The sequence below is a fragment of the Myripristis murdjan genome, chromosome 9 (assembly GCF_902150065.1).
Source record: "Myripristis murdjan chromosome 9, fMyrMur1.1, whole genome shotgun sequence".
Taxonomy (NCBI): domain Eukaryota; kingdom Metazoa; phylum Chordata; class Actinopteri; order Holocentriformes; family Holocentridae; genus Myripristis; species Myripristis murdjan.
This window is the reverse complement of record NC_043988.1, coordinates 32,132,206-32,158,356: the sequence shown is the minus strand read 5'-3', so window position 1 is coordinate 32,158,356 and position 26,151 is coordinate 32,132,206. Positions and strand designations below refer to the sequence as shown.

Sequence of the window (26,151 nt, the reverse complement as noted above, 5' to 3'; positions counted from 1 at the left end):
AACTATGTATTCATATCAGCTTCTCCTCTCCTCGTGGAAAAATCCATCGGGCCTCCTCCAACAGGCACAGAGGCAGACAGGTGGGTCACAGATGATGTTAGCCCACATCTGGCACAGTGTGCAGCTTTATGGGCCTAGTTCATGCTTAGGTTTGTTTTATTTACGGTCAAACAGAGGCACAAGCTGAGCAACCCGGATGAAAACAAAGAAATCGTAAGATGATTTTCACAAAGACGCAGTTCAAACACCACAGAGGCTCCTTTACCAATATTTTACTGAAACCATGGGAGAAAAAAACCTCCACTATACTACACCTTTACCAAACAGAATATCTTCAGTAAGGTCACTGTGAGGATAATCCAGGAATATAATAATAATGATTTTTAAGGCTGTACAGCTTGTGTCATGTTTGCAGTTTTGTTGGCCCTGGGGGGAAAATATTAATGTCAATATTAAAGGTTTGGACCACTGCCCTTTCGGTGGGCATGTCATCAAAATCTGGTTAATTTGTACACAACTTATAATAACACAGCTGAGGCCTGTAGCCTCGACATGACGAGCTGCGTCAGAGCACCCAGGTTCACACGGAACACATCAGGAAGTCCGGCGATTTGGCCTTCAAAATAAAATCTGTGTGTGTGTGGAAGGACAAAATGATGTCAGACACTGTGTGAAACAGGCTGTATCACACTGCTCTGTGGGGAAATGTGACCCTACAATCAATCAATCAATCAATCAATCAAGAAAGAAAGAAAGAAAGAAAGTATTTCACAACTTGAAAACAAGCCAGATATGCAGGTGGATGTTTAAATCACATTTTTTCCATAGTCATAAATAATTTTGGAAATCTGATTTAAGACATTAGTCTAATATTATAACACATGTGCAAACACTTTTATGCATTAATATTGCCCTACTACAACTGCTTCAAGGCTATTATTACTACTCATAGTAATATTGACTGGAAGAAGAAGTAGAAAAAGAAGAAGAATTACTTGGGCCAGTATTAAGGTGGTGTTATATCTATTGTCTTTATGAATGTTCTTTTTAAGGCTTTAATTTTTGAAATCCATACCGGAAGTCCACCTCCCTCACTCCATCTGGCTTGATGCTGGTTTTTGTGTGTATGTGTGTGTGTGTGTGTGTGTGTGTGTGTGTGTGTGTGTGTGTGTGTGTGTGTGTGTGTGTGGCTGTTGTTGCCTGTAATGTGCGCCTACCGGGATCAATATGATGACAGCGGAGCCTCGGTGCAGGCCGCTGCTGTGCCAACAGTGAACCTGCCCATTTATAACATACACAGCACTATCGGCGTGCATTTTAATCCTTCATTCTATTTACAATAAAAGTCCACGTCCCTTTAACCTGCAGATTATCTGAAAGAGCGACGATGTGTCAGACGATTCCCACCCGCTTCACATGCCTTTGTGCGACTGCGAAAAAAAAAACCCCACCAGCAGGTAGACAAACGCTACCCCTGCAAATATCACCTCACAAAACAAATCCGATAAAGAAAACAACAACATCGCGTTTCATAGGTATTGAACATGGCGACAAATGCAAAACAGCGGAGAGGAAACCATCTCTGCGGCTCAGATGGAAGAGGCTGCGTCTCTCCCGTTATGACCGAGGCATCATTTTTTCAGCCTCCGACCGCGATGCTGGGAAAAAGCGGCGCTCCGGTTTATTATTCCCGTCTCATCGCGACAAACACACCCGCAGAACAAAAGCAGCAGACTCACCTTTATGCGGCTGTGAAGCGGGGTGGCGGATTCAGGGGGTTTTGTGGCCGTGGTTCGCGGTGCGCACCGGGGCTGCTAGTCCTTGACGGTCCGGGATCTTGTTTTCTCCTTGCGACTGCGGGGCAGACAGCGGCATCGCATCGCAGGATGGGCTGGGCCGCTGCTGCACGTCAGCCTGAGGTCACAGCTCCACTCCGGCCTGGGTGGGTTAACTCCTGCGGGGGTGTGTGTGTGTGTGTGTGCCAGGGAGGACAGGGTATTTAGCGTTTTCTCACGGAGTTTTACCATGAGGGAAAAGAAAAAAGAAAAAAAGAAAAACAAAACAAAAACAAAAAACAAAAAGAAAAAAAAAGGAATAAAATGTGACATAGGCGGGTCAAAATGACAAATTCTGTTTGGGAGTGTGTTGCTGCTCCACAGCTGAGAGCTTGGAAATAAATGCCATTTTATTTTATTTTATTTTATTTTATTTTATTGCATTTCGTTATTTATTTTTAACAGTGTCAGTAATGTTCCCAAATCATAGACCTTGTCTTGTTAAAGCTAATATTTTACATATTTATTTAATGTACAGTATTGAACTGTATTGATTAAATTCTTGAGATGAGACAAGAAAAAAAATGCTGATTTTTTTTTTTTTTTTTTTTTGCTATTCAAATAAATCATATTTTTTTCATCATTAGATTTGCCAGATCTACAAGTTCAAACAATTAATTATCAAATAGAAATAGTAACAGTGCTGTAACCTGTGCAGAATGGGATCATCAAAAGCTCTGCATTGATCAGTGGGGTTTAGACTGAAATTAAATTGCCTCCACAATGAATGGAGAATGTGTGTTTTTTTTTTTTTTTTTTTTTTTTTTTTTTTTGCAGTATCATTAAAAAATATATAGAGAAATTATAGACTTCCCTATCCACCTTCTCTGTAAATTTTCTGATGGAATTTGTGACCAAGTCTGACACAGTTTCCACAGTTTGTGGTTTTGCCAGCAGACTTGCATTTTATCTTTCTTCAACACCAGTAACACCTTAGACTCTGTATTTATAATTTAAGACCATTTTTTATCACTTTTGTTGATTCGAGTCCATTACTGTCAGACAGCCCATAAAAAACTGAGTTTCCCTGTCCAGCTCCCTCCATAACAGTAAAACACTTCAGCAGAGTTGATTAGACTTTGTGAAAGTTTTTATTGATGCCTGTGGAGTCTAGATGAAAAACCAGAACAAATGACTGTAGATATTACAACAATAAATTGCACCAAAACAACGGGTTGACTAAAAAGAAACAAGATCCAGCGTCTCCGGTGTCCTGATGTCTGAAGCAGATCAGGTGTGTCAGATGGACTCACCTGGCAGAACACAGTGACAGAAACGTGTGCAGAGATGCAAATATGATCTGTAAGATGTTCAGATGACCTCCAGGCCACAAGTCAGACCATCATCCACCCAGTTTCCCATGTGAAAGTGAAAACGGGCCTCGGTACTCCCAGTGACAGCATAAGACACTTTAAATTGGAGTATAAGAGACATAAACCTACATTACAAGCTTCACACATCATAATAAGTGTAATTTGTCACTTCCTATAGTATGAATCCCTGTAGCTGAGCTGCTTTTACTACATTTTCCAGTGAGAAGATGAAAATGCCACATTATAGATTACAAGGGTCAAGGCAGCGCCATCTGCTGGTCATTTCTCAGTTTTACATCCCTCACGTGAATCCTGAAGTACACAGAGCAGTTTTCTTAATTCCCACAATATCTATGACTTAATGTGACCCCAGTAACACATGACCTGCCATAATAACATCAGGACATGAAGACGTTTATTGTCATTGTAATTTCTACAACGAAATTGAGTTTGGCACTCTCATAAAAGCAGGCGGCTCAGTCCTTGTTCTCTTTCACCAAACTGTAAGCACAGCCTCCAAATCTGTTTATCACGACCTGAATTACTTGGAAAACATCTCCGGCCTCCACAGAAATGCTCTTTACTTGTCTCTGCAATGTGATGGATGTGTCTGTGTTATGTGGCTTATGGCTCCATGAGTGCATACATTTTTAGTGCTACGATTTCCTTTTGTAATCCATCTGTTTTCCACCACAGTCCCACCCAAACAGGCCCGCATGTCTGCCAACTCCCACTGCAAATGTACAGCTCTTTGATGAGATGTCCACAATTTAATGAACAAAATGTGATGCAGCACACACAGAATGAGATTGTTGGCATAAATTAAAAAACATTATAGAATAATACCAGAGCTATAGAGCTGTATTTCAATACCATCTCACACAAAATTGAGTAATAAACCTCAGACCATCAAGAGCTGTATCGATTTCTTTCATATATGAACATCCAGCATTCAAAACACTAACAAACTTTAACAAAATCTAAAATATAATAAATTAAAGAAAGACCAGAGCACCATTTCACTGTGGTAGATGGAAAGCTTGGCAGCAGAAAGAGATCCTCAAACAGTAACAGGATCTGGCAACGTGATGCAACATAATGCTTTCTGGACAGTACAGAAACACTTAAACCATGGTTTGAAGCTTTTTTTTTCCTGTTCTCTTTTAATGTAGCATAAATCACATTCCCGTTCCAATGCAAAAAGCTGCCCATGGAGAACAGGACAAGCTCTTCAGTGTGGATGTGAGGGAAGGATTTCAATTCCAGGTGCCAGGTGTAGTCAAGATCACCTTTTAGTTGTCATTATTTAGTACAAATCTATTCCAAGACCAGCACAAATCCAGTCTTATTGAACCCCAAGACCAAACTAGGGGGGAAATGTGTTTCTCTTCTTTTCAAACGCAAAATAATACAATATACACATATCTTGCAGATGAACAGGGATATAAATCTATCTGGAGATCAACTCAACAGTATATTAGGCTATACCCTTCAGTATGCAATGAATCATTGCATAGGATTTGACTGACAAATGCACAGACGTTTCCATACATTACATCAACAAGTTGAAGACCATTAAATTGTTGCACTGCCAGGGAAAATGAACCACACATCAAGAAATGCATCATTTTTTTCTTTTTCTTTCTCTTGTTTTAGTCTAGTCGAGTTAATGTCCAGTAGAAGACAAGTTCAAGTCAAATTAAGTGCAAAAACTCAAAACCACGCCTGGTCTCATGTGTTCAGCTCTGCAGGGGGAAATGCCATCTGGAGAGTGTAAAGTGTTTCTGTGAAGCTGCACTTCAACTACTCTCCCCCTTCCTTTGGATCATCTGTGGCAAGAAATCTATAAGGACCTATAAATCTTTATAGATTCCTTGGAGTGTGCCTGCCTTGTCAGCTGCGGCCACATGTTGTTGTCATGCCTATTGACAAGAAAAGGAGAGTAAAGTCGTCACTGCCAAAGCACACAAACACAAGTGACAATGTTACAGTGATACTAAAGCAAATATTTTACATATTTGTTAAATGCACACTATTGTAGTGCATTGATTAAATTCCTTGGGATGAGAAGGAAAAAAAAATACTCAAATAAATCATGCTTGTTTTTGTTTCTAATCATAAGCCTGGTCAGCTGTACAAGTTCAAACAATTAATTATCGAATAGTAATAGTGATACTAATAGCAATAGTAATAGTAATAGTAATAGTATTATAACCAGTATTGGATGGGATAATCAAACTCATGCATGACTCAATGTGATTTAGACATATTATACAAGAAATGACTTGTTATTTTTGTCCCTATGTGGTAGGGATATGACACAAAATATTAATTGTTAATAAGGTCTTTAACTCCAGAGCATATAGTGAACACTTCTGAGAAAGCATGAGAGAGTTCAGAGTTGTGCTGGAACAGTGTTGTACTCTTCATTCAACAGATACTCATTTATTTTAGATTAATGTGTGTGTGTCCTCCATCAGGCTGTGTAAGTGGTGCTTTCTGCCACTAGATGGCACCACCTGACACTAAAATCAAGGCTGATTTGACAGGAAGCAACCAACACTTAGATAATACTGTGATGAAGATACAGTGCTCTGTTTATGTTTAATTGATTGTCTTCACTCTCACACAGGTAAAGAGGATTTACCAGTATCTCACTGTGCCACAGATACTGTTAGCTGTTACTTTTAGATGTTTAGATGTGATTTTTAGATGACTTTTGGGGTCCGAGTGCAGACAGGGGTCATATACACCGATTAGTTCTGAATAATGTTGGGTGCTTGTCTTATTGTACTGCCACTGCCAGATGGATGGGATTTACCACATACGATATTTCACAGAGTGCAAGGTAAGTCTGACTAAACTGCAATAAATGAAGCAAAGATACTGAAGTGACAACACAGAAAACAGAGGACATCAGTCTGAAGATAATGTAAAACACATTATAAGGTAATTAAAGCTCTTTTTCATATGGGATTGTCATATGTTATTTGGTGAATGAACACTTTTTATTCAGGTGGCCTGAACAAACTGAATTAACCTCGATGCTGGTCAGTCAGTGGAGTGGATTTAAAGGATGGATTTATAGAGTGAAGCAAGCTAAAACATACAGCCAAAGCCAATTAAAAGCCAGGGAGGGAGATGAAAATTTACCAATGAGATAGCTATAGAGCCATTGTACTACAAAAAAATTACATCCTAACAAGTTAATTCACTGTTTCATGTTCGCTTACAAGTGAAATAGATAAATATAGAAAATACATAGATAAATAAATATATAGGTAAAAATCTGACAGTAGGATGAGATAATCCCACTTATTTCCAGTGGAGTTTCACTTGTTTCAGGATTTTTTTTTTTTTTTTTTTTTTTCTGGTAACAAGTATAAATATGTGAAAAAGGCAGAATAAAGCAGATCAGCCTAGGATCTAAGAAAATGGCACTTGATTCAGGGAAAATCTGGAAATAAGATTTAAAAAAAATGGGATTAGCTCATCTCACCGGTGTTTTTTTTTTTTTTTTTTTTTTTTTTTTTGTAAAATTAATGTTCACAAAAAAGATTTTAACACTAAACTTGCTACCATCACATGATGTCTTGAAGTCTTGTCCTCAGTGACTGTCATGCTATGTAAATGTATGCATCTTTGTTTCTTGTCCTAATCTCTTTTTTGTTATGTGCTGTTAAAATGGAGCTGCTGTTGATGCATGAACAAGTTCAACCTTGGCTGCCAGTAAAGCATAAATCAATCAATCAATCAAAGAGGAGGCTGTGCTTCAGAAAAATAAGGAATATTTAATTATTTCCCTATGATTTAATTCACCGGAAAAAAATGCATGAGCAATTAGGTTTATGTTTTAATTTTAGCATTTAGAGTCTAGCAGTGTTTAAGATTAATATCTAAACAATTTTATTCTTGACACAAATCAAAATGATCTTTTCATAATACACAAACACGTGGAATACGAATGATAGACATGATAAATTTCAGTCAAATGCAGCCACTGCCTTGTTGGAGGAGCTTATTATTTGTTTATTACTCCATAATACTGTGGAGATTTTTTTGTAGTTAATTTTTCATATCCATGGTAAACAGATACCTTACCCTGGATATGAAATATTCTCTACAAAAGTAAAACCATACAGTGCTAAACAGAGTGTATTAGTTTGGATATCACTGGTCATATCTTTTATGTGTGTTTGTGTCTGTGCATACAGTGTAAGTATGCTCACACCTGTTGTCTCATGGAGTTGAGAGGCCTATCGGAGTTGGCGTTGGAGCTGGAGCTGGAGTTGCGGTTGTTGCGTTCCTCTATCCGCTCCTGCCGTCTCCTGTGGATCTTGTCCGTCAGGTCTCTGCAGAATCGACTCAGTGGGCAAGGCTGAGAGCTGGACTCGCTTTTCTCTTTTGTCTCCAGGCGAGATCTCAGAGCCTCCAATTCCAGCTCCAAGACCTCGTTCTTTATACGGAGGGCCTCAATCTCTTTTTGGGCCTCACTTTTCTGATGATCGCGGCTCATGAGCTGCATTTCCAGGCCCCTATTGTTCTCGGCCAATTGTCTGGCCTTCTCGTCCGACTGTCTGGCCATGCTGTCGCTCTGCTCCTTCTCTCTGCGAGCCTCATCTCTCTGACGCTCACAGTCCACGAGCCACATTTCCAGGCGCTTCTTGCTCTCAGCCAACTCTCTGGCCATGTGGTCACTCTGCTCCTTCTCTTTGCGAGCCTCATCTCTCTGACGTTCGCAGTCCATGAGCCACATTTCCAGGCGCTTCTTGCTCTCAACCAATTGTCTGGCCATGTGGTCACTCCGCTCCCTCTCTCTGCGAGCCTCATCTCTCTGACGTTCACAGGCCATGAGCCACATTTCCAGGCGCTTCTTGCTCTCAGCCAACTCTCTGGCCATGCCGTCACTCTGCTCCTTCTCTTTGAGAGCATCATCCCTCTGATGTTGGCAGGTGATGAGCTGCAGTTCCAGCTGTCTCGTATGCTGGGAGCGCTGCCTGGCCACTGCTTTGCTGTACTCTCTCTCCCTGCGCAGAGTCTTGTTCTCCTTCTGACAAGCACGGAGTTTTGCAGCGTCCATGGTCATGGTTCCGCTTTTAAGTTCCTCCACTTGTCGTTGGAGGGCTGCTTTTTCATCCAGGCAGGATTTTAGCAGCTCACTGTTTGTGACCCACATGTGCCGCAGATCCTGGTTCTCTGTGTCGAGAACAGCTTGTTCGGGATCTTTGAGCTCAGGGGGCTTCAGATAGACTTGGACATACATGTTGTCCAGCACCAGGCCCAGGCCCATGTGTCCTGGCGGGACCGTCCGTGGACGGCTCCCGCGGGTGAAGATGGACTGGATGGGCTGAAGGACATGTTCGGAAAGGAACGAGAACATGTTTGCTGTGCTTTGCTTTGCTAAGAGTGAGTTAGGGGGGTGGCCCAGCTGAGCAGGTGACCTCTATTTATGCAGTTCTGTGAGGTCATGGTGATGATGACGTCAGCAAGCACAAGGGGTGATTATGACGTCACACGGCACTGCACCGCACTATGACGTCAGCCTGCATTTCAAAACCAAAGACAGCAAGACAAACAAACAACAAACACACAAAAAACACACATGCTCAGTCTGTGTCAGTAGAAGTCGCGAGAGAGATCGACCCGCCCACCCCGCTCTTCAAACAAGCCGCTACTGCCCATCTCTACGTGGTAAGTCAACAGTTTTTAAAATAAATTCACGGTCAAATGGTGAAATACACATTATATAAAAATATATATATATCGTTTTTTCCCCACGGAATATCTGTTCAAATATCGCGGTCGCCTAACAGAGCCGCAGCCGTGTGTAATGTAACGATATACAACATGCAGCTCAGACTGGGGAAAAAGAGAGGACTTTTCTGAATGGATAAGGCCAACCCAAGGAGACCCATTCTCCGCCACATGTATTTTGTGTCCTGCCGAGATCTCGGTTAAATATAAAGGAAAAGCAGCTCTTGGAAATCACGCAAAAACAAAGAAGCACCAGAGTGTTGTCTTGAGCAAACGCAAAACTACAGCCATCGCAACCTTCATGACAAAAAAAGGTTCACCAGCTGGGAGCTTACCAGTGTATACCGCGGAGTGATTCATGGCCACAGCTACTTATCCACAGAATGCGGCAATAAAGTGCAAAGATCTTTAATGAGACAGAGACCATAATGAGGTCTCTGCATCGGGGTCAAGCAGTGCATCCAGGTGAGAAGTGCCAGTGTTAGATTGCTCAAATTCATTTAGTTAAAAAGTTGTTTATAATCTATTATAGTACCATAGGCGGCGCCAGCAATGAGCCAGGCCCACCCAATCAGAAGAATATATGTTTTCGGGATTAAAATCCTATTGCCAGCCGTAGCAGAGCTCATGTGAAGCTAGCTTCCAGGGTTGCCAGGTCTGTGAGACAAAAGCAGCCAAACAGCAACTCAAAACCAGCCCAAAACCCGCCCAACCTGGTATGAAAAGGGCCCAAAAATCAGCCCAATACCAGAACTCAAAATATGCCCATAAAAATCCATATAGTCCAACAGCATTGCTATAATTGCAAAATGCACTATAATATCTATAAAATAACACCAAGGACCAATTTCCCGAAACAGTTCTTTTACCTATTTAATTTACAGTATATCAGAACTTAAAATATAATATGGGATACCTTACTTCAGCTGACAGGCACTGGGCGCGAGTGGTGCTGATGATGTGATTGGTCATGTGCTGAGTGGCCTCACACAGCACTGGCATATTATTTGTCTGTGGAGCATGTGACGTATGTGGATAGTTTATATGCTGATCTGGCCCGGAGTCAGTTTGACAGGATTTGGGTATAAACATTGGTCATTCAAAATATGAATCTTTATTCATGTCTGCCCAAGCCCAACCCGCGGACAACATTTGTTACCCGCGGCAACACCTAAAAAGTAGCCCAATTTGGCGGAAAAAACGCGGACTTGGCAACCCTGCTAGCTTCTCAGTCAATCAGCAGCATTCTATCATACGTGAGTGCCCGCCCCCAGGCTGCGTCATCAGCATGTGACCCAATGAAATGAATGAGTTAGTTTGCGCGGAAACGGTCCCACCCAGACCAGGGTTGCCAAGTCCGCGTTTTTTCCGCCAAATTGGGCTACTTTTTAAGTGTTGCCGCGGGTAACAAATTTTGTCCGCGGGTTGGTCTTGGGCAGACCTGTGGCATACAGATGATGAATAATGCCTGTGAATAAAGATTCATATTTTGAATGACTAATGAAATCTGCTGCCACGAGTTTGAGCCCACCAGAGAGATGCTGGCCTTGTTCAATACAGTTCTGTATGACAGGGACCAGGGCGAGGGATCTCAACATGTCTAAAAAGAAACTGGACAACGCTGTAAATAGCTCAAGTTCATGGAGTTTTTTCCCGTTCTTTTTTATGTTGGAGACAGCCAGCAGTTTAACAGGTGAGCTGAATTGATTTTCAATCGCCTTTGCCTGGGAAATTGCCTTTAATGTTTATGATGTTATTTTATAGATATTATAGTGCATTTTGCAATTTTAGCAATTCTGTTGGACTTTAAAAGCAACATATATGGATTTTTATAGGCATATTTTGAGTTCTGGTATTGGGCTGATTTTTGGGCCGTTTTTACACCCGGTTGGGCGGGTTTTGGGCTGGTTTTGAGATGCTGTTTGGCTGCTTATGTCTCACAGATCTGGCAACCCTGCTCCTCCTCCTCCTCCTTCATCCATCCCCTCACAGTCATGTCAGCAAGCCAAGCCACAGTAACAAAAATAACTGGGGCCATTTCTGCTGCACTTAATAGCCTATGATAGATTTATTATTCTGAATAAGCTATAACCAAAATAACTTGGACCTTTTTATGCTGTGTGTGCGTTTTATCCGTTGTTTATAAAATGGGTGCTTCCCATCCTTAAATGTGATTGGCTGAGCCGCGTTCCATGCCGTTGTAAAATCAGTGTAACCCGCCGGCAGACCGCAGCACAACATATCCCTGCGCCAGTGTAAATGGACATTGCGTTGCCTAGCAACCAACTACTCTGCGCTCAACTTCCTCGTTAGGTCACATTTGTTTCAAGACTTTTGTCAACAAAATGTCAGACTTTGTGGTGAATTTTGATTTGCTGGGTGGCCTGAGCCTGGATGAGTGGTTGGAGGAGGTGCTTGGTATCTGTTAAAGGATGCTGAATTCACCACCAGCAACAATGTTTTCACTGGTGTGGTAAAGAAACTCCGCTGAGAAGGACGTGACAAATCTTCCCACCACCGAGCCATAACCGAGGCAGACTGCCAGAAGATGAAGCACTTTCAGGCACGAAGTTCAAACACACCTTGGGGGCTTGACTGTAAAGTCTGGTTTGACGTGCAGCTTCATATGGGACGCAGGGCGAACGAGGGCAACCGCAAATTAAAGCCCGACTCCTTCAGCATTATTTTATGGGCTATAGGGTAACCGTTTTATAAAAGCAATAAGCCCCTTGAAGCCGTGAGTTACAGTGATTTTACAACGGCGGAGGGGCACTCCGCTGTGCATCGTGCCTTAGAACGCCCCTCAGCCGTTGTAAAATCACTGTAACTCACGGCTTCAAGGGGTTTATTGCTTAAATAATGTTGCACTTTCTGTTCGATCTGAGTATGTTGTAACAGTGTAACTTGGTTGGTTAAATAAATGGAGAGAGAGAGAGAAAAAACCTCCAAAGATATATTTCCGTTTACAGTTTTGTGTAGTCAATAAGAGAGAGAAATGAAGTCTGCTGAGTTATAGGTCTTTGTCCAGTTCAGCACTGAGGTGAGGACAGCGACACTCAGGTGCAGACACGGCTGTTATATTGCAGGTGGCAGTGCGGTGCTGTGTTTTTCCTTTTTTTTAGTGGCCCACCCGTTTTTCTGTAGGCCCACCCATTCACAAAATCCTGGTGCCGCCAGTGGATAGTACAACTAATCATGTTTTCATGTGTATTTTTAAATCTGTATTTAATGTAGAAAGAGACAGGAGCAGACAGACAGGAGAGTCAGTGTACCTGCATCAGGGACAGCGTCAGACAAAGAACCCCGTGGGGCTGGTGACTGTTTATAGGTACCGTAATACTCTCCAAAGAGGGGAAGAACCTATAGTTGTTTTTTTTGTTTTGTTTTGTTTTGTTTTGTTTTTATTCGTTTTATTTATTTATTATTTTTGTCTGAGCCTCTGTTTGGAAATTAACACACTCTTGAGTGCTTAAAACTGCAACTTTGTGTCTCACTCTAAATGAAATGTACACCTGATTCTCCCGCTGGTTGCAGCAGAGTGCAACTACTGTATGTCAGGACAAATAGGGGTCCTACAACTGTTTACATAGTAGGCTATATTTGCAAATATGGTTTAGCATCCCGCGTTACCCCTCAAATGTCCAGGTTTTTCACAAATCAAATGTGGCAACCCTCCTCACGACAGGTTAATAGTAACTGTACTATCCGTGCTACAGAGTGATATTTATGTTGTTTAGCCTATGTAAAAGGATGTGAACAGTTGCTGGCCAGATAAGCCTGTTGATACTGCCTTTAGTTTCCAGCATTATGTTAATTATATCAAAGGTCTTGAATGAAACACTTGCTGACATGATGTGTGATTTTTTAAATTGTTGTCCAATTAATTGCATTTATTTTGGTTGTGTTACGTGATGCTCCTATTAGATATTGAAAAATAGAGCAACAGAAAATCCTATTCACCCCCTCTCTGTTGCAAGGGAGACTGACAATTAGCAGGTGCAGATGATAATCAGTTACTACAATGAAGCACACACCTCAGTATACACACACACACACACACACACACCTCTACAGCTACTATTGGTGACGGTGATATATTACTTGCACCTTCACTAATTGTAGGTTGCCTTTGGGAATCTTCTACAATGTCTATTTTGTTGCTTTTTTTTAATTTCATATGTGCAAATATGTCATTTCCCTATGGCCAGGTTGATATCTGAAACATACTTGGCTTTATTGAGCAAACCAGGCATACACAGGTCACTTTGTTATTGAGTATTGTCATTGTTTCATTTATATATTACGAATCACACAAACTACAGGTCCACAACCAACAATGGGTACATGTTTAACCTCTGGTATACATGGTGTTACAGTAAGCTTTGACGAATCATAGAGATGTGAGATTGTGACGGGCCTCTGTTTCTTGTCTGTCATGTTTGCCATGTTTCTTCCCAGTTACCACAGAATGAAAAAAAAACAAACAAAAAAAAAAACAAGATGATCGACAAGTGTCTACCTCTGTCAGCGTTTCTGGAGAACACAAGGACGCTTTGGGGCCAAAGCTTAATGAGGTTGGAAATAGTTTTCTCTTCTTCCAATAAAAGTGCATGAGACATATGCATTTGAGCATCACTTTCTAAATAAATAATGTCTTATCTCAGCAGTTTTGTGGCTTTTTTTTTTTTTTTTAACTTAGACTGTCATTCAGAGCATCTTAATTTTTATTATTATTATTTTTTAAATGTTTTGTGGGTGTGATATGAGGAGGATGAAGTTGGTGCCTGTGGTGTTTGAATGGCTGAGGTAGTAAAATGTTTCTGGTTCAAATTTTGTGTACATGGTCACAATACTGTGTGTAATTAACTAGTGATATGTGTAAAGATGATTAAAAAATGATTAAAATTTGTGCTTTGTTCCCAGGTTTAATGATAAAGATCCTGACATGTTCTTCTTGTTGGTGGAAGGTGTTGCAGAATCCAGAGGGCGGCCAGATGTGGAGAAACCCTCGGTGCTTCAGTGGAGTTTCACAGGTACGGCCCATGATGCTCACATTCCAGTCATGGTCAAACAATGCATGTTTGGTGATTTATAACAAGAAAATGATGCCATTATAGTACCTTACTGTCTCAATTTGTTACTAAAAATGTCACTAGGTGGCAGTGTGGTAAAATGTGTGACAAACCAAGTTGAATTTCTGTGTTTGTTCAAAGAATGCTAAGGATGGTGGAAACAAGTCAGTCTGTATAATTTACACATTTTAGTATGCATTTCTCAACATTAGACCTTTATTAGACAGACAAAGAAGAGAAAGACAAGGGGAGCCTAAACCTACAGCCCTAGAAAAAGATTCTGATTTTTTTTTGTTGTTTTAATGACTTAAGGTTGACCTACTCCAAAGAACTTTTTACAAATGTTGCCCAACTTTCAGCTGAAAATTGTATGATTTTTGGGGTTGTATTACCTGCTACATGCATACAGCGCTCCATATTTTTCCAGGTAGGGTATACACATGTGTGGTGTTACGGTATGTAGATGAGATGACAAAAATGAAGAAGAACAAGAAGAAAAAAACTCAGACTCATCCCTTGTAGGATATAGTAGTTTATTTAAAGACAATGTTTTTCCAAGTGTGCCAGCTAATGTTGGTTACCACAGAGAGTGCTGTATGCAATATGCCAACAAAAGGAACACTGAGAGAGCTCGCAAGAGGAAAGAAAGGGCAGTACAGCAGATTGAAGGTTTGTACAACATCATAGATTTTACTTTGGACAGCACATTCAATTTTCTGATCATAAAAATCATATCATACAGTGGTGGAAAGTATTCAGATCCTTTAAGTGAAAATACTCTACAAATGAAAGTCTTGCACTGAAAACCATATTTAAGTAAAAGTATCCAAGCCTCATCTGCAGAGTGTACTTAAGAGTCCCTGATACCTACAAAACACAGAGTATAAAGAATGCAGAATGAAACCGATGAGGAAGAAAAGGGTTAGGGTTAGATGTCAGTTGACTACAATATATTCAGCTGGACAGAAAATACCCAAAGGTCTAAGTTCTTGTCTTGCGGTGACAACAAAGAACAACTCCAACAGTTTCTTGTGTTGTTTTTACATTTTGTGTTTTTAATTTCTGTTTTAATGCTTCTTGCACACTTATGTAAAGCACTTTGAATTGCACTGTGTATGAAATGTGCTATACAAATGAATTTGCCTTGCCTTGCCTTGCCTGTTATTAAGTCATGCTTCCGAACAGATCAAGTTACACACCAAAAGCTTATAAACTAGTCAGTTTATGGTGTATTATAAATAAATTACGAAAATTAATCTTGAATATTCGAACAATATGAGAAGATTACATAGAAAAATCACAGCACTGGCTATTTTAAGCATCTGCAAAAGAATTTACAGTCTGGTTCTACAATTATATTACATAAACGTATTGATGATGATGATGATGATGATGATGATGATTCTATACCATATATATAAACGTAGTCGTTATTTTTGAACATAGACTGTATGATTTTGACACAAGAAATTAAAAAGATGAGCTGTCAGTCTGCTTTCTCCTGTTTGGCGTGTTTACATTGGGCTCCTACCAGGCTGTGCCCCATTGGTTCATATCAATACAATCAGATTGTTTCGTCAGCTTCAGTTGTCCCGCAACTTGCCTGAGCAGAGCAACAATTAAAAGTCAAGTTTGTCAAAATAAATGATCAAACCAGAGCTGGCAACAAATTTTCCTATACTCTAGAACTGTCTAATGCCACACAGAGAAAAACTGTGTACTCTATCGATGGGGATCAATCAACAACACGAAAAATGCGTTTGGCCCACCGTCTATAAGGCAGCTTTGGAGTTGCTGTAAGGGTTATTTTTTCACTTTGACAGAGCCAGGCTAACAACTCCCATAGACTTCAAGTCTTTATGCTAAGCTAACATGAAATGCCACTCATGGGAGCTGAACCAGTGGACGTACAGAGGTGAAAATGGTATTGAACATCTTGTCTCAGTCTGCTTTTAGTCAGAAAAAGAGGGAAGAGGACACTTACAAGTGAAGCCAGACATGTCCATCACTTGGAAACAGGAGCTTGTAGACTATGATTTGAGAACTTGCAGAGCAAAAATCAACTCATATGCTTAATTTTTCACTTTGTATAAAATATGCACACACAAGTTGAGGTCACAGAAAAAAAGCAACTCATATGAGAACTTGTATATTGAAATTTGCACTCCTAGAAAATATTCAGACACCTGTGTTGTGAATGTGAGGGGTGTGTGTGTGTGTGTGTGTGCGTGTGTGTGTGTGTGTGTGTGGTTGTGGGTGGGGCAAAAGGTCAAATCTGTCCCTGTGTCTTGGGCAGATGACCACTGGGATGTATAGAGGGTCATATATAATACGATTATAGGCACTAGAAAATAATTGCTAATCGGCCAAAAGTTGGTCGATTGATGCCGATGTTAACACTTATTTTTCACTAATAAAATGCTGGGAATATGGTGTTTTTCTTAGAAATGATGTCCTTTTGTTAAATATTCTTTTTGATTATTGAAAGCTGGGTGAACATTGTGGTCCTATAAATCTGGTGCTTTATTAATATATTAAAATGATTACAATCTGCTACCAGAGTCACTCTTACAAGCAGCAGTGAACAAGGTCCCAAAATTATGTACATGCTCAACACCATGAGTGAAGCTTTTTCATGATTTTAATTGCTTTCTGTCATATGGAATGAGTGCAACGAACATGAAAACAAATGTTCTGTGGTGAACGTGTGAGAAAACTACTAAAAGGAAAGCCTTTCACCGAGCATCCAGTCCCTTTACCTCCGTCGGTTTCCAATCACCCTGTAAGGAAGAGAGCGACCAGTAATTGGCTGTCGAAACAGGTTAAATTACCTGCGCCAGAGACTGCTGCCGCTGAGCTGGTGTCGAAGGACAGATCTGTTTATGTGGGGCAGACAGACCTATTTTTCTTTGCATCTCATCACTTCTCTGCCTGTAGCCGTAGGAAGTGCTTTCAGGTAATATTTTCAAAGAGCCGTTCTATGCTTTGTGTGAAAATTATCTTAGAACGCTTTTCTAAAATGAGGGTATCATTGCTCTGTGTTGGAGGACATTATGCAAGTCTTAAATTCCATATTAATATATGTAATTTACAATTGTCTATGTAGTTCAAAAACCTCATTTAGCAAACTTCAGTGTACCAAACAGAAATTGACATGTTCATAGACAACCAGCCACATTTATGCTTTGTTCCAGGTCATTAAATCATGAAATGCAGAGGTAAGTTTCTCACATGATGCATAATAAGAAATTAGTTCCTCACTCTTCTCAATTCGTGCAATTTTTTAAAATTTAAAATTTGCATCTATTTGAAGCTTACCATGATGGGTCAGAGTCCCACTTTGGAAAACCTGGTGCCAAAGAAAACCTGCTCAGTGGTTCAAGGCTCCAGATTGGCTTCAAGCCCCAGCCACTAGTACACAGCCACCAGCCTTGGTCCCACAAACTTTAAACATACAGTAGTGGGTGGGTCAGGGTGGCATGCTGTTGTGAGGAGCCAAGAGAGAACGTTTCAGTCTCATGACAGGTATTTTCTTGACATGGACGTCTCTTTGACACGGAGGTCTGTGTTGTGTCACGGAGGAGTGGGTCTTCCACCAGGACGGGACGTTGTTTGACAGCTGATACCGACGTGCCATCACCAGGATCAGTTTGACTGGCTGTCAGTGGCATGCAGCCTGACTGGGCTCATCTGTTGACAAGTCAGCAGGGAACAAACTTCATTGCACTCTACCAAAAACACCAAGCCCGTGCTGGTGTGAGACTCGTCCTACTCAAACGCAGGTGAGGCTGGCCATTCCTGTGGCTGACAGAGGTGGTCCTAAAGTATGAGACATGATTGTATGGTGAACGTCCTTGGAAAATAAAATACAACTTTTTTTCTTCCTCTATGTGTGACCTTATTTCATTGTATGACATAACAGCAGCTGCTAATGCTAGAAAATACTGGAGTGTGTGATCAAATGACTCTGTACAACTTGCGCTTTTGGGACAAATATCAAAAATAAGAGATACTGCTGAATTTCAGTTTGTTCATATGCACCCCCCAAGGTAAAATCTACACAAACGTACCTCCTACGGCTAATTATTGGACCTCAAGGTAAGTATGTGTACCTTTTTGAGAGCCAAATAGGTACATATATGTTCCCAAGCAGTAAAAGGAAAATATGTGTACCGTTTCCTCTAAATGTGAAGGTACAATATCATGAGACAGCGTTTGTTAGGCCAGTTACAATGAATGAATGAATGAATAAATAAATGATGTAAAATGTTAATTTAAGGTGGTTTTTAATTTGTAGGCTATGGTTGAGTAGCCTTGAAATGAAATTAGTTTTATTGATTTGTGGATATGAAAAATAAGCCAAGTCAGTATTGTTGTTATAATAAAGGAACAAGACGGCTCTCTTCAAGGTACAAACCACAAGGGTACAAATAAGTACCCAGTGTCAAGGGTAAAAAAGCTGCACCTTAGAGGCCCCTAAAGGTACAATTATGTGCTTTATTTTTATTTTATTTTTTTTATTTTGAATATTGTCCTCCAAAGTTGATGTGATTTGCCACCTAACATAGAAACCACTTCTTCAAGCAGGGAGAAGCTGCTTCTTCAGTTGCTGGGTAGATGTTGAGCTCAATGCGTATTTGGCTTAAATCATAATTTCACTGCTGTAAAACAAGCACATCTACACAAATGAGGTGCTTGCGGCTTGTGCATTGTAATAAAATTTGGCGTAATGTGTCCACACCAGTGTGCGGCTTGCTAAATGACCACCTGGTTGCAGAATATTAAGTGTACACCATCACAATTTCCTGTTGACCGACTCACCTCAAGTGTTTGTTTACTGCTGTGAAATGCCAGTGCAGGTCATGATTGAGGGTGTCACTCTTACTGTAAGTGATTCAAGACATTCATTCACCTGACGTTTTCTTTTCACTGATGTAAATAATGTCCTGTTGTAGTTCATGCATAATGGCAGTGTGTGTTTAGGGTGTAATTTTGAGATGAGTGAACAACTTGGCTCGATTTCTTTAAAGGAATACTTCATGCATAAAACAGAATTTTTGTATCAGGTACTCACTGTGTGCTGCCTTATACCTCACACAAAGAAAGCTTTTTAAGCCTTCACAGTAAATTCATGTTCCGAAAACGGCTTTTGAGTGTGTGCATTCCTATCATCAGCAACATCATCAGCAAAGGAAACAACAGTTATCAGGACCTTTTGAGCTTGGGATTGCGCTGCGGGATGCCAATTTCACCGGACTTTCATCGCTGCCAGGACATTCCGGAGGACGCCGAGGCTGCAGGGCCGGTGCGTTGACACGGCTGAAAGGACAGCCCTTTGGGCCGCCGCCTCCCAGCATCTTCCAGCGCCAGGTCCATGGCGAACACGGGATGATGAACTGTGCTTGCACATCCAACAAGTGTTTCCGTGACTGTTGAATTTTTTCTGATATCAGAGACATGGCTGCAGCCATCTATTACTGGACTTGGCTATTCAACTAGCAAGATGCACGATGCTTTCTATTCTCCCCTGCACCGAAAGGACTGAGCCCTAATTTCGTTGCATTATTATGCCAATGACAATGACAATAAAAATCTATCTATCTATCTATCTATCTATCTTGTCCAGGCGCTGCTTAAAAGATAAAAAGTTAATGTCACAGTTGATCTGTGCCCTAATGTCAGAAATGCCTGGCACACACACACACACACACACACACACACACTGTCATGTTTCCATCACTTCAGAGGGCATTACATTGACTTCAATTCAATTCCTGGAGACTTAGCCTAACCACGACCTGCCTACCCTAACCTTAACCTTAACCTAAAATTAATGACTTTCACTCAGTGGACTTGCCTTTGTCTAAAGGAGGCGAGTTCCCACAGCATTTGTAATACCGGGTACACACACACACACACACACACACACAACTTGCAGTATCAAGATCTACCTGTACTTACATCTTGCAGGTGTTCTGACACTTTTTGCTTGTCAAAAAATGCGACCCTAACAACAAAAAAATATCATACCTCCTGAAGGTTTCATTTAATTGCAACCACATTTGGTGTACATGAGTAGATATGATGTCAGATGTGATGTGTGTGTGTCTATCTCCAGGTCATTGTCTTAACTTTTCAAGAAACATGGTGTCATGGTCTTGACATGATGCAGATTTGGCAGATTTTGAATCAGAGGAGCCCACCAAAGGAATACCAGTGATGACAAGAGTGGACTGAAGGGTAAGAGCGCTGTTAAACCACTGATTTCTTACTTGGAGGATACTAAATATTCATCTGGTTCTCCACCCATGATGTTTTGCTGTAATGCAGATTGCAAAAAACACTCTTTTGTCATTTCAGATCATACACCTTGGTGCGTGCATACAAGAATCATAAGATAAGAGACACAGCTGAATTTCAGTTATTCATATGCCCTGGCATTGTCAGTCTGCAAATGAATATTGCAGCTGAATATTCTGAGTGATTTTCTTGGTTTATAGTGAATAACTCAGCAATATTCCTTTCAGGAGATACAGTACAACATGCTTGAGCTCAGTTGTGACTAACAAACTATACTGTAGGCAATTCCATAAAATTGTGAAAAGGTAGCACATGCTAAATGATTTAGCATTTAGCATAAATCTTCATTTAGCACTTGAAGATTTAGCCTAAATCTTCAAGTCAAGGAGGAAAAACTGCCCACATGTCACCTGTTTATTTGGCTCACAATACACTGTAGGCTAGGGGAGATCCAGGTCGGTTGTAGCAGGGGGGCGGTTGTAGCACGGGCCCTTATTCGTGTTAAACACAACACAGGAACTTGTAATTTGGTGAGCAGATTCCACCTCCTTTCATGGCTGCCTCTGCAAAAAATCTTTGCCGCCCCATGTATTGTTGCTGAGTTTTAGGAGAAAACGTTTTTTTCATAGCGGTAAGTAAAATACTGAAACCATAACTGTTTTTGATTAGAGTTTGTGTATTTAATACAACAAACCTATATGGTCTGTTGGACCTATCAGTAGACTAAACATTAGCAGTTGTTTCATGTGGCATGTTAGCTTAGCTTTTCTGCTATGTCCTTTTAAATGTAGGGAGAGCGAGGAGGGACGGTTGTAGCAGAGCCTCACCTATGCATTTCCTTGATGCTGTGCTTACAGGATATGCTGAGGATGAGGGTGAGGAAGCACAGAGCTTTATGAAAGAGTTTGCCAGGCTGTTTTTGAGGGCCAGTCAATCAGAGCTGCAGCAAAAATGTAATTAAAATAATCTAGCCATTCACAATATAGAATATACAACAGGCTATGGATGACAAATGAAATAAATAACATTTAATAAATAGCCTACAATAACTTAAATGCAAAGTTCATAACTATAAAAGTTAATCATTTTAAATGCTAATCTTAACAAGAAATTTGTATTGTGAGTCATTTACATGGGTAAGTCTACTAAGGGAGGCAAAACATTGGTTATGTCAGCAAAATAGACAAAAGGTCTAACTATATGAATTTGCAACATATAACATAAATTATATTTCACTATTACTTGGAAAGGTTAACTGTTGAAGGAATGAGAAGTAAAAACAAACAAACAAAAAAAAAATGTGTCACCCGGCCTCTTCAGTCCACTTTTGAGGACGGCTACATTCGTCCCTCACGTGTGCTACTTTCGCCCCGACAGTGCGGGGCGAAAGTAGCATTGCGCTGCTTCCACCTTCGGCCTGATCACACCTGCTGTATTGATCCGCAGGACGAAACTGTAGTTTGGATTGGTGGAGTACTTGTGTACCTTGCTTACATTAAAATATTGAAACTGTAGCTGGCTCTGTCTTTTTGTAATAAGGAATAAACAAAAAAGTTCTACAACCGACCCGGATCTGTCCTACTTTTTTTTCCCTAATTCCATCTTTACTTAAATTGGGACCAAACAATATCCACAAAAAAATAATTATTGGAGTAGACCTGTTTCTTTATCAAAAGTGGCCCGAGGACACATGGGCAAACAGCCTCCACCTGTGCGTAAAGCTTGGTGCGTGCTGACGTAGGCGCATACCTATTCGCCTGCCATGCTCGGCAATCTCCTGCTAAGCACTCAGTGGCTCCAGTGCTAGCTTCAGTGACGCCTCGTAAACTCCTAATGCCCGGCGTATGGAAGCTATTGCAGATTAAAGTGCATAACACTGACAATAGCCAAATAGCAAAAAGGACCCTATAGCAAACATAGTTTATTTTCAAATACATTGTACTGCACAGGATTAAGAAAGATATGCAGAGTGAATGTGGAAACAAAATGCCAGCAGCCTACTTTATACTGACTACCAAACAATACCAGTGTATGCTAAAAATGCATCATATTTCAAACAGTCTCTTAATAAAACAGCCTCTGTTTTTCCATTAACTTGGCTTTCACGAGTGCTTCCATTTTTCCCCTACAGGCACATCCCTGGAATGGCACATCATTAAATTGCATCATTTAATCAGATAACCTAAGATAAGCAGACATGTGCCATGCACGGCTGAGACTATGGATTTTTTTTTCATTCCAGCTAAAGAATCAAACAAGTGACTTCACAGCTTCAACCAGAATACCACAACTTCAAATCAGTCAGTGCTAAATCACCTGTTGTCGTCAGCGCTCATGTGTTAAAAGCCATAATTCCGATAGACCTTGAAGGCAGCATAAGAGCCGCCCCGTTTCACCGGATTTCAGCCTCTAGTTCTCCGCTGGTGACAGTCATCTCCAACACCGGCAGGAGCCCCTGGACTGCCTGCCTGGGCTCAGATCTGTCGTTTTGCGCCTCGCTGTGATGAAGTGTGGACTAAGCGACATTGTGAAGTAGTCTAAATGACTGCCGTGCAACAGGCGACCGGGCTGCGAACTCACTGAGGGCTACACCACCGCAGGAGGAACTGTTGCACGAAATCCCGCTGCGATGTCTCTGCTGTGTGTCAGAGGTAAGGTCTCCCTCTGCTGCACTCTGTCCCAGGAATTACAGTGACAGTTAGAAACAAACGGACAGCCTAACAAATACTTTATGATAGTCTGGGACTTAAGGGTTTTTCTCAATTTTGCTTTGTAAAAATGAGCTATGTCTCATAATATATTTACAGAATTTTGTGTAAATGTCACAGCAAACCTGTGAATAACAATAGGAATACGACAGGAATATTGTATGAATAACACAAAGATTAAATAATATATTAAAGTATGGTAATGGCACTTAAAGTTTGCTATGCTGCAAGTCCAGAGAGGAATATTGTAGGAATATTATAGGAATATTACAGGCGACTGGAATCTCATCATTTACAAACTTGCAAATAACGAGGGCGCACAAAGCCGGTGGTTTCCCTAGACATGATGTTATATGTTACTTGAAAGTTTTTATTTTATTTTATTTTATTTTATTTTTGGTGAATATGCTCGGGATGTTGGGTGAAGCAGCATAACCCACAGTTCATCCTCTCAGTCTCCGCAGTCTAACAGGTGTTGGCCTAATTACTGAGACAAATCACCGCTGTGGCCCGCACGGTGCCTCCTGCGACTTTACACACTCAGAAGGTGGCACTCAGCGCCCTGGGTGGCATCAGGATCACATTCTGCTGAATTTGGTTTAATTCACAGATGTTAATTGATGGGTGTTATTGTGAACTTCACAGAGCGGCTGAGGACGCCACATTTTCAGTGAAAATCCACACAGGCTTAGACCGATGTAGACTATTGTTTGCTGATATAGACTGTCTTTCAATGAAATATCAAACTTTTCATAAAAAGCTACATTTATATCCATCGCTTAGACCGATGTAGACTATTGTTTGCTGATATAGACTGTCTTTCAATGAAATATCAAACTTTTCATAAAAAGCTACATTTATATCCATCGCCATTTTAATAAGTGGTGTAATTGTTGAGCAAGGCCTTATTCAGTTAAATAATTAACCTGCAGAGCTTGGTTTGGGGGACAATTCCAATTATTTTGAACCTAGGCTTTATTTTTCTAGTTTTTTTTTTTTTTTTTTTTTTTTTTTTTTTCGCCGTGGTAATAATTGATTATGTTCAAAATTTCATTAGTGAAGTCACTGTAGAGCTTCATGTAGCTCTACCTTGCAGGCAGTGCTGCTCCTTGGTGCACACATGCAGGCTCCAACAGCTGAACCCAGAAACACTTCATATTCCCTCTACACATTACAGGCTAACACCTGCACCGCTCTGAGTCATGGCCGAGTCCTTTTTTTTTTTTTCAGCCATCAATTGCCTGAAATGTGTACATATTGCAGTATTCAGTATGTTGTTCTAAATATCACATGGTACTTCACAAGTAGATTTTTCAAGTTACTCTGGAGTCTGAACATACAAACTGCCGGCTGGGAAAAAATAATTCACATGAACTCGCTGGTGTGGGACATTCTCGCCAGCTTCCATATTTCCCACCTGGTGTCACACCTTACACAATGTGTCAGCACAAGCGCTAAACAAAGCAGTGAATCCACTGTTATGACCTGAATGCATTAGAAAACTGGCTGCCAACAAGGTATGCAAGAGAGAGTGTGTGAGCACCATAACTAGGACATAGTTAATTATCCTGTAAGGAGCTGCTGTCCCTTCAAGAATTTCATGAATTATGTGTTTCACTGGTTTCACTGGAAAGTTTTAGTGTCCAGTGAGGGTCTAAATGCTGTTTCAGAAGCTTTTCCACCCTGATGGGAGTAAGACTCTGGGTAAAACATGGATTTTTTTGTCACTCCATTTATTTTTAAGTCATTTAAGTAAATTAAATATTGGCACAAAACATCAGCTATTGGCAGCTTCACCCCAAAACATATTGATCCTTTAAAAACCAGTAAAAATGGAACCGTAGCACCCGCTGCTGCCCTGGGAGTCGAAATGGGAGCTATGCAGGTTTGAGACTGGAATTGTTCTATATGCTTGATGGGAAAATTGGAGAAACTTTCTGCCGAGGTGCCCTTAAGCAAGTCACCTCGCCTGCTGTTGTTTGAGAGGTTGCGGTCTTTCTAGGCAGCTCACAGGTGAAACTCAGCGAACCTGAAAGAATGAGAAGCAAACTGTTGCTGAAGAAGAGTGTGTGTTCTCAGCCAGCATTTTTTGAATTATTCAATTTTGTTGTTTTTTTTTTTTTTTTTAAAGAATGCATACAATAATGCCACCAGTGTGCTTAAAAGTGTGGCTCTTTTCCAAATAACAAATTGCTCCCCCTTTCATAGAGGTGCTGATTGATTTTCGCATCATCAAACTATTGTCTGCCTATCTCTGATGCTCAGCCGCCGGTGTATTGTTTCTCACAGATCGTTTCTGATCATTTCTCATCAGAGTCTGGAAAGCCCACCACCAAACTCCTCTATTACTGAATGATGAGATGGAGAGAGGAGAGGAGGGGCGGCAGGGGGGGCAGCACAGCTGGCTGGTATAGTTGGATCTGTCAGGTGGAATTATGAAAGAAAGACCAGCAGACTGTTTCATAGGAGTGTGGGAGAGATTTGCTCATGTTCAGTGGTCTTGATGGAATAGCCGTATAGGGGATCAGACTTGGGATATTGTCTGAGCTTTAAAGGTATTTTCTGTGCCCAAGAGCTTCGGGCAGAGGTGGAGGTCGTTCCCACCACAGCAGAGCTCGGATCCTTGTTCAAAAGTCGGCATCTGCTTGTTTTATGATGCTGTTAACACTTTAGAGAACATTTATAAGACACTTTCATTCATTCACATTCATTTGTTTCACACTTTAAGACAAGAGAGAAACATGTAATGGGGCTTCTTTGAAAGCCACGCCCAAAAAATAGACAAACTTACAAAATCACCAGAATATTTTATAAAGTAGCACAAGAAAAATTGCACTATAAATCAGTCAGATTAGAGTTAAAGGGAGGTAAAGATACAGGTGCATTACAGGTTATGCAGTTACTAAGAGTGCTTATTATTATTCCAAATCAAATGGTATCAAAGGTATCCAAAGGTATGAAGGTAGAAAAGAGAAATGAACTTCCTCTTTTCTTAGTTGAGCCACTTCACATGCAAGAAATTCACAGAAACTTTGAATTCACTAAGAGGTAATTCTTTGTCTCCTTGTCTGCCTCTGACCTAATGCCACAAAAATGACAAAGTATCATATTAGAGGAAGTGACTGCCTTTTTTCTGGTGTGGCAGATGTGCTCTCCCTGATTAAAGGAA

The 26,151-nt window shown here is 40.7% G+C and overlaps 3 protein-coding genes across 4 annotated transcripts in view; 1 reads left to right on the top strand and 2 right to left on the bottom strand.

Moving 5' to 3' along the window:
• Positions 1–1,853, bottom strand: part of rusc2 (RUN and SH3 domain containing 2) — a 47,618-nt gene extending 45,765 nt beyond the window's left edge. For both annotated transcript variants that reach the window (XM_030059772.1, XM_030059773.1), the window contains exon 1: positions 1,740–1,853. The gene's annotated coding sequence lies outside the window, so the exon portion shown is untranslated. The remainder of the gene's footprint in view (positions 1–1,739) is intronic.
• Positions 1,854–7,373: 5,520 nt separating this feature from the next.
• LOC115365001 (golgin subfamily A member 6-like protein 7) lies at positions 7,374–8,528 on the bottom strand. Its single transcript, XM_030059712.1, has one exon. It carries the CDS (start codon positions 8,526–8,528, stop codon positions 7,374–7,376), a length of 1,155 nt encoding a protein of 384 aa, XP_029915572.1.
• A 14,176-nt stretch (positions 8,529–22,704) lies between these two features.
• The window catches only part of LOC115364824 (uncharacterized), a 216,989-nt gene continuing 213,542 nt past the window's right edge, over positions 22,705–26,151 (top strand). The window contains exon 1 of the mRNA XM_030059449.1: positions 22,705–22,925. Coding sequence (XP_029915309.1) covers positions 22,904–22,925 — 22 coding nt within the window. The 5' untranslated portion in view covers positions 22,705–22,903. The remainder of the gene's footprint in view (positions 22,926–26,151) is intronic.